This window comes from Martes martes, assembly GCF_963455335.1.
Source record: "Martes martes genome assembly, chromosome: 16".
NCBI lineage: Eukaryota > Metazoa > Chordata > Mammalia > Carnivora > Mustelidae > Martes > Martes martes.
The window spans coordinates 45974757-45987018 of NC_137904.1; the positions used below are offsets into that span (position 1 = coordinate 45974757).

General features: G+C 40.3%; 1 protein-coding gene across 1 annotated transcript in view; it reads right to left on the reverse strand.

The window, feature by feature from the left end:
- BRCA1 (BRCA1 DNA repair associated) overlaps positions 1 to 12262 on the reverse strand; it is a 70601-nt gene that overhangs the window by 39227 nt on the left and 19112 nt on the right. The window contains exons 4-11 of the mRNA XM_080825726.1: positions 11261 to 11338; positions 9570 to 9658; positions 8853 to 8992; positions 7096 to 7201; positions 6054 to 6099; positions 5036 to 5112; positions 982 to 4425; positions 497 to 585 (exon numbers count right to left, since the gene is read on the reverse strand). Of these exons, the coding sequence (XP_080681852.1) occupies positions 497 to 585; positions 982 to 4425; positions 5036 to 5112; positions 6054 to 6099; positions 7096 to 7201; positions 8853 to 8992; positions 9570 to 9658; positions 11261 to 11338 (4069 nt within the window). The remainder of the gene's footprint in view (positions 1 to 496; positions 586 to 981; positions 4426 to 5035; positions 5113 to 6053; positions 6100 to 7095; positions 7202 to 8852; positions 8993 to 9569; positions 9659 to 11260; positions 11339 to 12262) is intronic.

The following is a 12262-nucleotide window of genomic DNA, read 5'->3' on the forward strand; positions in this document are numbered from 1 at the left end:
AGTAAGTAGAGCATGAAACTCTTGATCTGGGGTTGTGAGTTTGAGCCCCACGTTGGGTGTAGAGATTACTTAAAAAATAGAAGATATTACCGGATAAAAGATATGTACAGGTATGCTGTACATAATAGCAAACTGTGCCTCTTAGCCTGTAACCCCCATATTCAGCAACAGGTCATAAAAATCATGGCTTATCCGGGGCGCCTGGGTGGCTCAGTGGGTTAAGCCTCTGCCTTTGGCTCGGGTCATGATCCCAGGGTCCTGGGATCAAGCCCCGCATCAGGCTCTCTGCTTAGCAGGGAGCCTGCTTCCTCCTTTCTCTCTCTCTGCCTGTCTCTCTGCCTACTTGTGATCTCTCTCTGTCAAATAAATAAATAAAATCTTAAAAAAAAAAAAAGATGATATAAGCAAATGTCAGAATGTGGGGTGCATGCTACCGAATGCAGAGGACACGACAAACACACGCGCACACACACACACACACACACAAACTTTTTACCTGAGTGGTTAAAATATCACTCTGAGAGGACAACCTCGAACAGTCTTCAGAGAAGCTTGTTTCACTCTCGTACCCAGATGCCGCTTCACCTTAAATGATGATAAAAATAGTTTCAGATGTAAAAACAGCACGTACCACAACTTGCCATACCCGTCTTCCTACTGGCAGGACAAACTTCACTTTTGTGTTATGCAGAATGATTACGCTCCTTGTTTTGGGACACCTAGATTTCCTCTTGGAAATCATAACAATGCAAACCAGAAACAAGGCCGACAACAATTAGATCTCATTCAAACAGAGAAGATGGCCAGCTGGGTAAAGCACTTTTAAGGAAAGGCACCTTAGAGGAACATGTGTAAAGTTTAAGAAGCAGTGACTTTAGTTGCACTTGGAAACTTGTAAAACGTGCTCCCCGACAAGGCACCAACAGTTAGCTCATTTCTAGAATACGGATGGGGGCAAACCCAAAAACCTGGTTCCAGTACCTAAGTCCGAATCCACACTCTGTTCTTCTTCGTGATTCTCTTCTTCCAGACCAAGTTCCCTTTCATCATCATCTGAAACCAATTCCTTGTCACTCAGAGCGTCCAGGTTTTCAGACTGATGCCTCACTTGTTCGGAAGGAGGATCAAACATCAAGAAAGGATCCTGGGTATTTGTATTAACGGTCAAGTCTTCCAAAGCACTGCACTGTGAAGAGAATAAGCTACCAGAACACCTCGTTTCCTCACTCAGGTGATGTTCCTGGGATGCCTTTGCTGATGGTACCTGGTTACTGAGGTCACTTAAACTACTCTTCTGTGAGTCTAGGTTCTCCTCTGTTTTCTTAGACGGACCCTCTGTGGCAACAGCATTGAGACTGGTAGACTGAGAAGGTGTGTTGGCTACTTTGCCAAATAGTAAGTGTTGGAAGCAGGGAAGCTCTTCCTCCTCACTAGATGTGTTCTCTTCTGAGGACTCTAATTTCCTGGCCCTTCTTTTCTGACCCTGGGCCAAACATGTATCGTCTAAAGGGCTAGGGCTCCTTCTGAATTCTCCTTTCTGGACATTTTTGCTAAAGACAGCAGATCTTTCCTTAACATCACTTTCAGCAAAGCTGATTTTCCCCTTTATTTTGTCACCATTTAATAGGTCATCGGGTGTCTCCGAACAAACCTGAGAAGCATGACTACTTCCCATAGGTTGTTCAGGGTTATCCGAAATTAGACATGGGGAGAAATCTGCATTATCAGATAGAACTATGCCTTCATTTTCTCCTTGCCTTTTCATTTCCAGATCTTTACAATTCCTTACAGGAAGGCTTTGGTTACAGACTTCAGGTTGCATAAGACCTAACCTGAGCATAGCATTTAATTGAGGTCCCCGGTTTCTACCTAGTTCTGCCTGCATGTTTTCACCACTGGAACCTACTTCATTAGTACTAGAGCCTACTTCGTTTGTACTGGAACCTACTTCATTAACACTGCTTGAGCTGACTTCTCTCAACAAGCTTTCTCTAATGTTATTTTGGCTAATTGTGCTCACTGTACTCTGAATGACACTCTCATTTCCCACTGCTCTTTCTGGTGACATTGAATCCTGCTCAAACCTTTCTTCTGACGGGTTTTTGTTACATAGAGTTTTAATACCTGATCTGATGGGAGGAAGTGGTGGTATATGATAAGGGTTTTGGGAAATTCCACAGTTATTTGCAATAAGGAGTTCAGTTTCCTTGCCTCTGAACTGGGATGACTGACAAAGGCTAGAGCCTCCTTTGATGCTACATTTGGCATAATCGTCTGGCTTCTGACCTCTCTGACCAATTGCAGAAAAGCCCACCATTGCAGGAACTGCCTGCGCATGCTTAATTTCAGACTCTTGCCTTCCCTGATTCTCTTCTTTTTGTCCACATTCAGGAGTGACTTTTGGACTTTGTTTCCTTAAGGCCCCGGAGTAGGCACAGACCGTTGCACAGTCCTTTTCTGGATCTCTTGGATTTGAAAACAGAGCAAATGACTGACGGTTTGAAACCTTGAACATGTTGCGTAAATACTGTGTATCAAGTTCACTCTCTTCTACTTCTATGCTTGTCTCCTGAGTGTGGTTATCTTCACACGTCAGTGGATCCGCAAAGCCCTCTGGGCCGTTTCTAGTATCTTTAGAACAACTGTGGATAGTTTCCTTGCGGTGTTCAGTTACTGTGCACAGACTCGCACGTTGATTTGGTGCGGTTTTTGCCTTCCTTACGGTGTCGGCTTCCAGTAATGAGATACTGTCCTGAGTGCCACAATCAGTATCAGGTACCAAGGAAACGCTGGTATTCTCTACAGATCTTTCAATTTGCAAACCTCTTCCCCCACTCCGTAGCAGCTCTTTGGGATCTCTGGTACTACCAGACACTTGAATCGTTCTTCGGCTCTCTTCTATTTCTTCTCTTCCGAGGCTAGGGTGGACAGACTCTTGAGGTTTATCAGAACTTGAACAGTTAGTGAAACACCCAGGTACATTTGTTAAACTCAGCTCCGGAAAAGCATGACCGGCAAGTCTCTTATGTATCTGTTCACCTGGCTTCCTGCCCTTCTTGAGTCCAGCGACAGGTTCCTCCTCCTCCAGGAGCTGAAGCGTCTTGCTGCGTCTGACCGGCATTTGGTCCGCGGGTTGTTTCTTCATCTCCTCACTGCTAGAACAGCTATCGATCTGCAGTTCGCCGCGATCAGGCGGGCTCGGATTTCGACTGACTACGAATTCAAGCGCACAGCCGTGCCTGGTGGAGGACTTCCTCCGCAGCCTGTTCTTCTTAAGGGCTTTCGAACCGGAGCTATTTAACTCCAGTTCCATCTTGCTTATACTGCTGCTTATCGGTTCAGCTCTGCTTCTGAAAGCAGAATCTTTTTCCAGGGATTCTGTTGGGTTAGCATTTTTCTCGGTCTGAACATAATCACCTTTTATTTCATCCTCGGGACCATTATTTCTAATATTCGTCACGTGACCACTTCGCTCGATTTGGTCGGTTCCCTCCACTAGCTTTTCAGGAGTCTTTGGCACGACGGCCAGATCTACTTTCTTGATAAAATCCTCAGGATGAAGGCCTGCTGCAGTTCTCCTTTTACACTTTGCTTTACTCGTGAGAGGACGGGCTTGCGTTGTCTGAGGTTCTACAGCACACGCTCCTATCATCAGATCTTCGCTCGTGTGGCTCACATTAAGGAGGCTTGCCTTCCTCCGGTAGGTTTTCCCAAATATTTTATCTTCGATGTTACTCTCTACTGACTTGGTGTGGGCTCTTTCGCGTTCACGTATCAGAGCATCCCGAGGCTCGCTGGCCATTAAGTCTATTTTCTCAGAGGAACCGGAACATACGTGCACTTCATTTGGAACTTCTACTGCACCAGCTACTTCGGTCTTCGATTCAGATCCCCCGTCATGTGAGTCATCATCGGAAGTCAACACTTCATCGCTTCTGGAAAACCACTCATTCACTTTCTGTATGCTACTATTCAGTGTTATCCAAGGAACATCTTGGGAATCTCTAGGACTGTCAGAGCATGGAGGCTTCTGCTTCTTCGATTCTCTTCTCCCACACGGGGGATCGGCTTTCCGATGTACCTTTCTCTCTGAGCTGGGAGTCTGCCTATCATTACATGTTTCCTTACTTTCGGCCCATCTGCTCTGTTGGCTCCTTGCTAAGGCAGGCTGTTTGCTTTTATTACAGAATTCAGCCTTTTCTACATTCATTCTGTCTTTAGTGAGTAATAAACTGCTGTTCTCATGCTGTAATGAGCTGGCATGAGTATTTGTGCCACACGGCTCCACATGCAAGTTTGAAACAGAAATACCCTGATACTTTTCTGGATGCTTCTCAGTTGCATGCTTCTCGGTGGTGGTCAAAGCTTTATTATCGGATCGATGGCGTTCACTATTTGTTATGTCCTCAGAAATTTCACAAGCAGCTGAAAGCATACAAACACAACAAGGTGCTTAAAAACTGAACTATCATGAAGAAATGTACACTTAATACAACTTGGGGGTGGAAATAAAGTACATGGCTATTTTTAGGGAACCTGAACTCATCAACCACCAAGTATACGAAAGATGTAGCTCATGCACTTTCACAGAATTCCTATTAATCTAGATTCTCATTATTTCCACCCCAAATACTTAATTTCAGAATTTTCCCTGTTGATAAACCACACCTCCTATTTCCCTAACCTCACAGTGAACTAAAAGCAAACTGGGCATGAGCTATACAGTGCTCCATTCTATCTTCAGACTCATACTCCCTATATTTAAATACCAGTGTATAAAAGATGAAACACAAACACATCAATTAAATGTAAAAGGTAACAACCAGTTACACAGGGTACTATTACAATCACATCAGCCTCGTGCCATTGAAACAGATCAGCCTGTACCATGACATGTGAGAAAGACATTCTAACTCTGCAAAGAGATGTTGTGAATTATAAATGTCCCAAATACTCTTCAGAATAATCTGATTACGGTATAGAATCTACCCATTCTCTCTTCAGTGCTTGTTAAGTTGGGAAGACTTGTCATTACCCTTTTTTGCAGGATTCAAACTGGCTTCAGCCCTGGATCCTGGATGGGTGATTTGTAACAACTCGTCGTCTCCCACACTACAGAGAAAAGACAGAAGCTTCAATGAGAAAACACTAGTTTTATGCTCACAGAGTTGTCAAATAAGCAAGATCAAGTATTTCAGCTCCTCTAGGTATGACTGTAGTAAACTGATCAATCTGATTCACTTTTTGAAATTTGCACTCTGCTTTAGTAACTTCCAGCCAAAATCAAATGGTCAAAGACAGGAGAAACAGTCATAAAAATCAGCAGAGTCACACAGATACATTGCTTTATGGACAAGCAAAAGAGAACTAAAATTTAAATGGTAGACAAACAATATCCCAAAGATAGTAAAGGAAAAAATTCAACATAATTTGAGAGTGTATCTTAATGAGAAAGCAAGAGCAAAGATACTTAAAAGGAGCACTGGGATAGAGCAGACATTCCAATAGAATGCAACACTGCCTCTGTGCTTCCCTTCCAGCTAAAAAATATTTCCTCCCAATGAGAGATTAGGAAAAAGTCATTTGCAAACAAGATCTGACTGGCAATGGTACCAGCATAGTTCAGACAAGCCATCACAGATCTAAGGGTCAAGCAATCATTCCTAAGGAAAGCAATTTGACAGGGAATCCAGTTGGGGGATGGGTGGATAACAGATCACTGTATAATTCATGTAGACAAAGCTTGAGAGATAGATGGAATTAAGGAACAGAAAAAGAATTGAAAATGAAGTCCTTTAATATTTTCATTAGCCAAAATACTACTGTGCATGAGGAACTAAGTTAGACACAACCATCTGCTGGAAGGAAGTCTGAGCATAATTCTGTTTATACTCTTCTGGACTCCACTAAGACAGGTTGTCTCACCTATAAAAAGTAAACAACCTTTAAGATCTATTCCAATGCCATGATTCTAACCTAAATACCAATCCTTAATATTTATTAACTAAATACAAAAATGTCAACTTCATAGACAAAGGCTCTCTTTAACTCACCTGCAGTAACTTGCCTTATTAACTGTATCTTCAGAAGAATCAGATCCTAAAAAAATTCCCCAGATAACAAATCAGTAAAAGGATTTTTACTGAAAGGGTTAAAGTCATGAGATGTACTTGTTGCACAACAGATATTCATTCAAGAACTATTGCTGCACACTCACTATGTATAAAATCTGCAGACATGATGAAACATATGGCAGGTAACACAGAGACGTGGTTACAAGCATGGGCTCTGATACCAGAATTCCCAAGTTTGAATTACAGCTCTGCCACTTGCTATCTTTGTTTTCTTGGCAAAATGTCTTAACCTCTGTGTGCCTCTATTTGCTCATAGGCAAAATAAGTACAATAATATTAACAACCCCAGGGGGTTGCCGTGCATCATACATGAGTTAAGCAAGTAAGTCCCAACAGTGTCTGGACTTCGGTGAGTTCTCCTAAATACTATTTTTATGACAACACCTGTTGTCTCGGGACTTATGATGTTCAAGCAGGGAAAAAACATATAGGTAATTTCAAGAGACTCTGGTAAGTGCTATGGTAGACATATGGCGGTGCTTGGCAGCCCAAAGAAGGTCATTCTTTCCAATTATAAATACATTCTAACAGATAAGACAATTTAGAGAGACCTATTTGAACTGAGCTCAGGTCTTCTTAAAAGTCTTCCTTTAAAAAAAAACAAAACAAAAAGTCTTCCTAGTCTAGTACAATGTATCCTGGATCCCTCCAAATGCTGTGGCCATCCCATCATGTTATTTCTTATCCCTACTCTCCATCCTCCCAAAGCATGTTTACACGTTATAATCAAAACAGACTTCCTTTTGCTCTCTTTGTAAAATAAGGGTCTTGTTTTATAAAGCGGTAAGTGCTACATCGTTTACACTATTTGTAACACACCGCAAGGCTAGGAAAATAAAATTATTTTATTTCCACTTCCCAAATATCCCTGACATTGTATAAATTATGAGGCTTTTGGTATAACTGTACGACCACAATCCAGCAACTATCATTCTAAACTTATAAAATCTGTGTCTCTTACCCAATTCAATGTAGACAGACTTATTCTGAGGCTGTATCTGCTGCTTTGTCCTCAGAGATCTCACAATTCCAAGGTCAGAGAGTTGGACACTAAGACTGGTTGCCTGCTAAGCAATACAGTAAAGAATGATCAATCAATTGTTGAAACCAGTTCTGTGTTTCTTTTCTTGAAGAGAAACTCCAGGCCATGGATAAAACAGACTATTATAACTAGCTAAAATTTGACAACTGGAAAAAACACTTGGCAAACTATAAATCAAAATGTATGAGTTATGTGTGGTTTAAATATTTTTTCCTCTCTCTGTTGTTTTAAACATTTCTAAACTGAATATGTATTATCTATGTAATTTTTTTAAGAAAAGTGTATTTTGAAGCTAATACTTTGTATTATAGTATAGAAAGGGAATGAGAATCATTTAGTTTACATTTTTTTTAATTTTTTTATTTATTTGACAGAGAGAGAGATCACAAGTAGGCAGAGAGGCAGACAGAGAGAGGGGAGGAATCAGGCTCCCTGCTGAGCAGAGAGCCTGACGCGGGGCTTGATCCCAGGACCCTGAGATGATGACCCGAGCCGAAGGCAGAGGCTTAACCCACTGAGCCACCCAGGCGCCCCTAGTTTACATTTCTAATCACATCTGATAACAGGGTTATGAATAAAAACCCAGCAATCCTACGAACATTCAGTACAGGAAAGAATATTTAAAAATCCAATATCACTTTGATGAAGCTTTCCTTCTTTTTGAGTCCTTCAACATCTACTGAAAAATGAATACTGGTACGATGAGAACTATTATTTTTAAGATCTGCATTATTCATTCATATGCAAGTAACAACAGAGCAAATCACTGCATTTTCTTTGACAATTACACCTTTTAAGTTGAAGCAATTTTCAAATGGTAAAGACCGACTTTATTTCCCAGGCAACTTTTCAAAGAAAATAAATTAGAAGATACTTCCTCATGCCTGAAGAATTGTTGTGAGGTGATTATTTTAAAAACTAGCAAGCTCAAATCTTAAAGTCATCAGTGCCCTCAAGGCTATTTTAGACAAACATCAGAATGGATAAAAGCACTAAAGCAGGGGATGGACCCAGAAGGTCTCTCTTGCCCACACTAGGTACGTGGACCTTCTCTTGGCTCTTCTAACTCTTGACCAAGCACTTAATTTACTACCTGACCTTGTTTACTGCCTTTTTCTTAAGCAGTTTTTATTTTTTTAAAGATTTTATTTATTGGGGTGCCTGGGTGGCTCAGTCGGTTAAAGCCTCTCCCTTCGGCTCAGGTCATGATCCCAGAGTCCTGGGATCGAGCCCCGCATTGGCCTCCCTGCTCAGGGGGGGAGCCTGCTTCCCTTCCTCTCTCTCTGCCTACTTGTGATCTCTGTCAAATAAATAAATAAAAATCTTTAAAATTAAAAAAAAAAGATTTTTATTTATTTATTAGCGATCAAGCAGGAGGGAGAGGGAGAGAGAATCTGAAGCAGACTCTGCATTGAGCACAGAGTCCAATGTGGGGCTTGATCCCATGACCCCAGATCATGACCTGAGCTGAAACCAGTATTCGGACACTTAACCGACTGAGCCATCCAGGTGGCTCTGACTTTTTATGTTTACTGCCTTTTTATGTAAGTCCATGTTAACTATTTACAAACCCATGTTTACTGCCTTTTTGTATAAATCCATGAGCATCTAGCACCTTCACTAATTCAAAATGCTAAGTCAAGGGATGTTACCAGAATAAATGAAAATGGCTTTACCAAGGTGGGGTTTTCAGGTTCACTCTGTCGAAGTCTTTTGGCACGGTTTCGATAGCCCATACTTTGGATAATAGAAACTTCCTCCTTTAGGTGCTCAGGAGAGTTATTTTCTTTTTTTGAAAAGTTATAGCTGTTTGCAACTATGAATTACAAAGGAAAATGTTACTGTTATAGTTTAAAACAATACAGTAACTGTATCAAAGAACCAAAAGAAATCCTGTGTATGAGCTCTCTGGTTTGTTAAGACAATGCATTAAAGCTTACCTATCATTTTTTTAATCTACTTTGGAAAGTCTACTCCTAGGAAACACACAGACTGTCAAAATTATTTCTAATCTTTTTCTTCCTACTCAGTACTAACATATTTGTGTATTAATATCATATTTCATTAAATCCAAGGTACCAATGATGCAAGACACACAATTATTTTCTGGGCCACTTAGAGAGAAAACATACTAAATTAACAATGGCACACCACAGGTGGTAAATTGCTCCCAATTTTGGAGATGCAAAACTGTGAAAAATGTGTATCTTAGGACTTATAAAATGAGGTGTGAGATCAGTGGGAATGATTTAAAAAATAAATCACAGATAAAGAGTTAAAATTAACCTAGACCAAAAGGTGTTATTGCCTCTTCACAGAGTAACTGTGAAAACTTCCTGAGTTTTAATGGACAGCCACTTGAGTGCTGGCCCCCAGGGCTATGCAACACTTACACTGCAATCCTGTGTCAAGCTCAAAAGCATGAATGATTTTCAACAGCTCTTCAACTAGTTGACTAAATCTTGTACTTTCTTGTAGGCTTCTGAAATTAAATTGTTTGAGAAACACACTCAGCAAAGAATTACCAACTTTTAAAGGACACTAAAATAAGGAAAGATATGTAAACAAAAAGCCAGATGTAGCAACAGTAAAAATACATTCAAGAAAAGAGCTATTAGTGACCTTGCACTATCATCAAAACATCAAAACGAACTGTGTGGCAGGATTGGTTGTTCTCATAAAATTTTTTTTTTTTTTTTGCCATTCAAACCTACTCAAAGCCTGTAACTATCTAAAATACTGTACTCTGAATCGATAGTAGATCGATAGTAGATATAAATTCACTGCATAGAGAACCTACCATTCTTTTTTTTTTTTTTAAAAGATTTTATTTATTTATCTGACAGACAGAGATCACAAGTAGGCAGAGAGGCAGGCAGAGAGAAAGGAGGAAGCAGGCTCCCTGCTGAGCAGAGCGCCCGATGCGGGGCTCGATCCCAGGACCCTGGGATCATGACCTGAGCCGAAAGCAGAGGCTTTAACCCACTGAGCCACCCAGACGCCCCGAGAACCTACCATTCTTAACAACTGAACCTCATCTACCCAACCTCCTAATTTGAGCTTTCAGGGATTTCTGTGAAATGATGACTATGTTACTTCAATGTAACGTAATGGCCCATTATACACTTTCAAGTTGGGAAGGGGTTAGGGGTAGTGTAAGTCTCTAAGGAATTTTGGAAGCAAGGTATCCAGGACCTTGAGGGGGCTAGCTATTGTAAGGAAAAGGTCATTTATTACTGTCTAATAAAACCTTAGTCATGAGACTCTTCAGATGAATATCAGTGGGTCATATGCTTGGCAGATGATTGCCAACATGGATCTTGGAGGGTAGAGATAAAGGAATTTTTATATGTTAAAGTAGACTTAAAAAGATTCTGGAGGGTCAGGCTAAGATTGCCATTTGCCCTTAGCAAAGTGTCAACATGGAAGCAGTTGAGTCCCTAGAAGAATGTCACTCTGACCGTTTCAGGGACTTGTCAATGGGCTGTATGTAGTAAGGAAGTTTAATAATTTTTCTTCTTCCTTTGTTTCCCACATCATAGATGATAATGTCCAAAGAGAGATTTTGGTTTAGGAAAGTTGTAGGACAATATAATTCATTTATTCCTTTAAATATCTAAGTGAGTACCATGTGCCAAACATTGAAAAACAGCATTGACGGAGACAGAAAAAGTCAGTGTCCTAAGAGAACTTATATCCTGGTGGAAGGGACCCAAAATGTATAAACACACTGTGTGTGTATAATTAAGTAGAAACAAGCGCAAGAAAGAAAAAGAAAAGCAGGACCTGGAGACAAAGGGGTACAAAGAATGGTACATTCCCACGTTAGGTAAGACTGCACGTTTTTATGCCATTCAGAAGCATTAGAAAGAGGCAATGAATTGCTAATACCTTTGTGAGAGAGACCTACCACAACACTTTCAAGAAAATGACTTCAGAAATAATTTATTCTGTCAGCCCAGCACTCATTTATACATTTTTCTACTGATGAATAGTTTGACAGGAGCACCAGCTCTGTTATGAAGGAATTTCTACTTTTCCCTACTGTTGAGCCCAACCTCCCATCACTACTCAAATTAAGTACCTTTTGGTTATATCGTTCTTGCACAAAGGACACTTGGAAGGTCCTTTCCTCTGGTTGAGAAGTTTCAGCATACAAAATCTATAAATTATAAATGAAAAGAACAATTCAAGTTACTTTTTTTTGGTAGAGAGTACTCAAAAGGCAAATAGCCATGAAAAGATAATCTCACAACTGCCCTTAAGAGCCATTTTAAAGGTAATGGCAGGTGAATTACAACCAGTGGCTTTAATTGTTTTTAGATGCTGGATAAGCAGAAAACCAAACTACATAAGCAATGATCTATGAAAACTGAACTTACATGCATATGGCTGGCTGTTATGATCAAATAAAACTTATTAAAAAGTTAATATGGCATATTTAATGATAGATTCGTAATTATTTCCCACTGAATAATGAGATATAAATGATAAATAGTTTAAGTAAAATGATTATAATTAAAAACTCAGCACGTCACTACAAAGCTACAGTAAATCAAGACAGTGTGGTTGTTGACATAAGGACAGACACACATGGATGAAACAGAACGGAGAATACAGAAAAACCCATCTATCTGAGGTCAATTGATTTTCAACAATGGCACCAAGACAATTAAACAAAAAAAGAATAGTGTACCAACAAATATAGTGCTGGGACAACCAAATAGTCACATGCAAAAAGAAGCTAGAATCCTAACACACAATCCAAGAAGTTAACTCAAAATGGATCACAGAATTAAATGTGAGAACTAAAACTATAAACCATTTGACCTTTGGGTTAAGCAATGATTTCTTTCTTATTTTTTTTTAAAGATTATTTATTTATTTATTTATTTGACAGAGAGAGAGATCACAAGTAGGCAGAGAGGCAGGCAGAGAGAGAGGGGGAAGCAGGCTCCCCGCTGAGCAGAGAGCCCGATATGGGGCTCAATCCCAGGACCCTGGGATCATGACCTGAGCCCAAGGCAGAGGCTTTTAACCCACTGAGCCACCCAGGTGCCCCTTTTTTTAAAAGATTTTATTTATT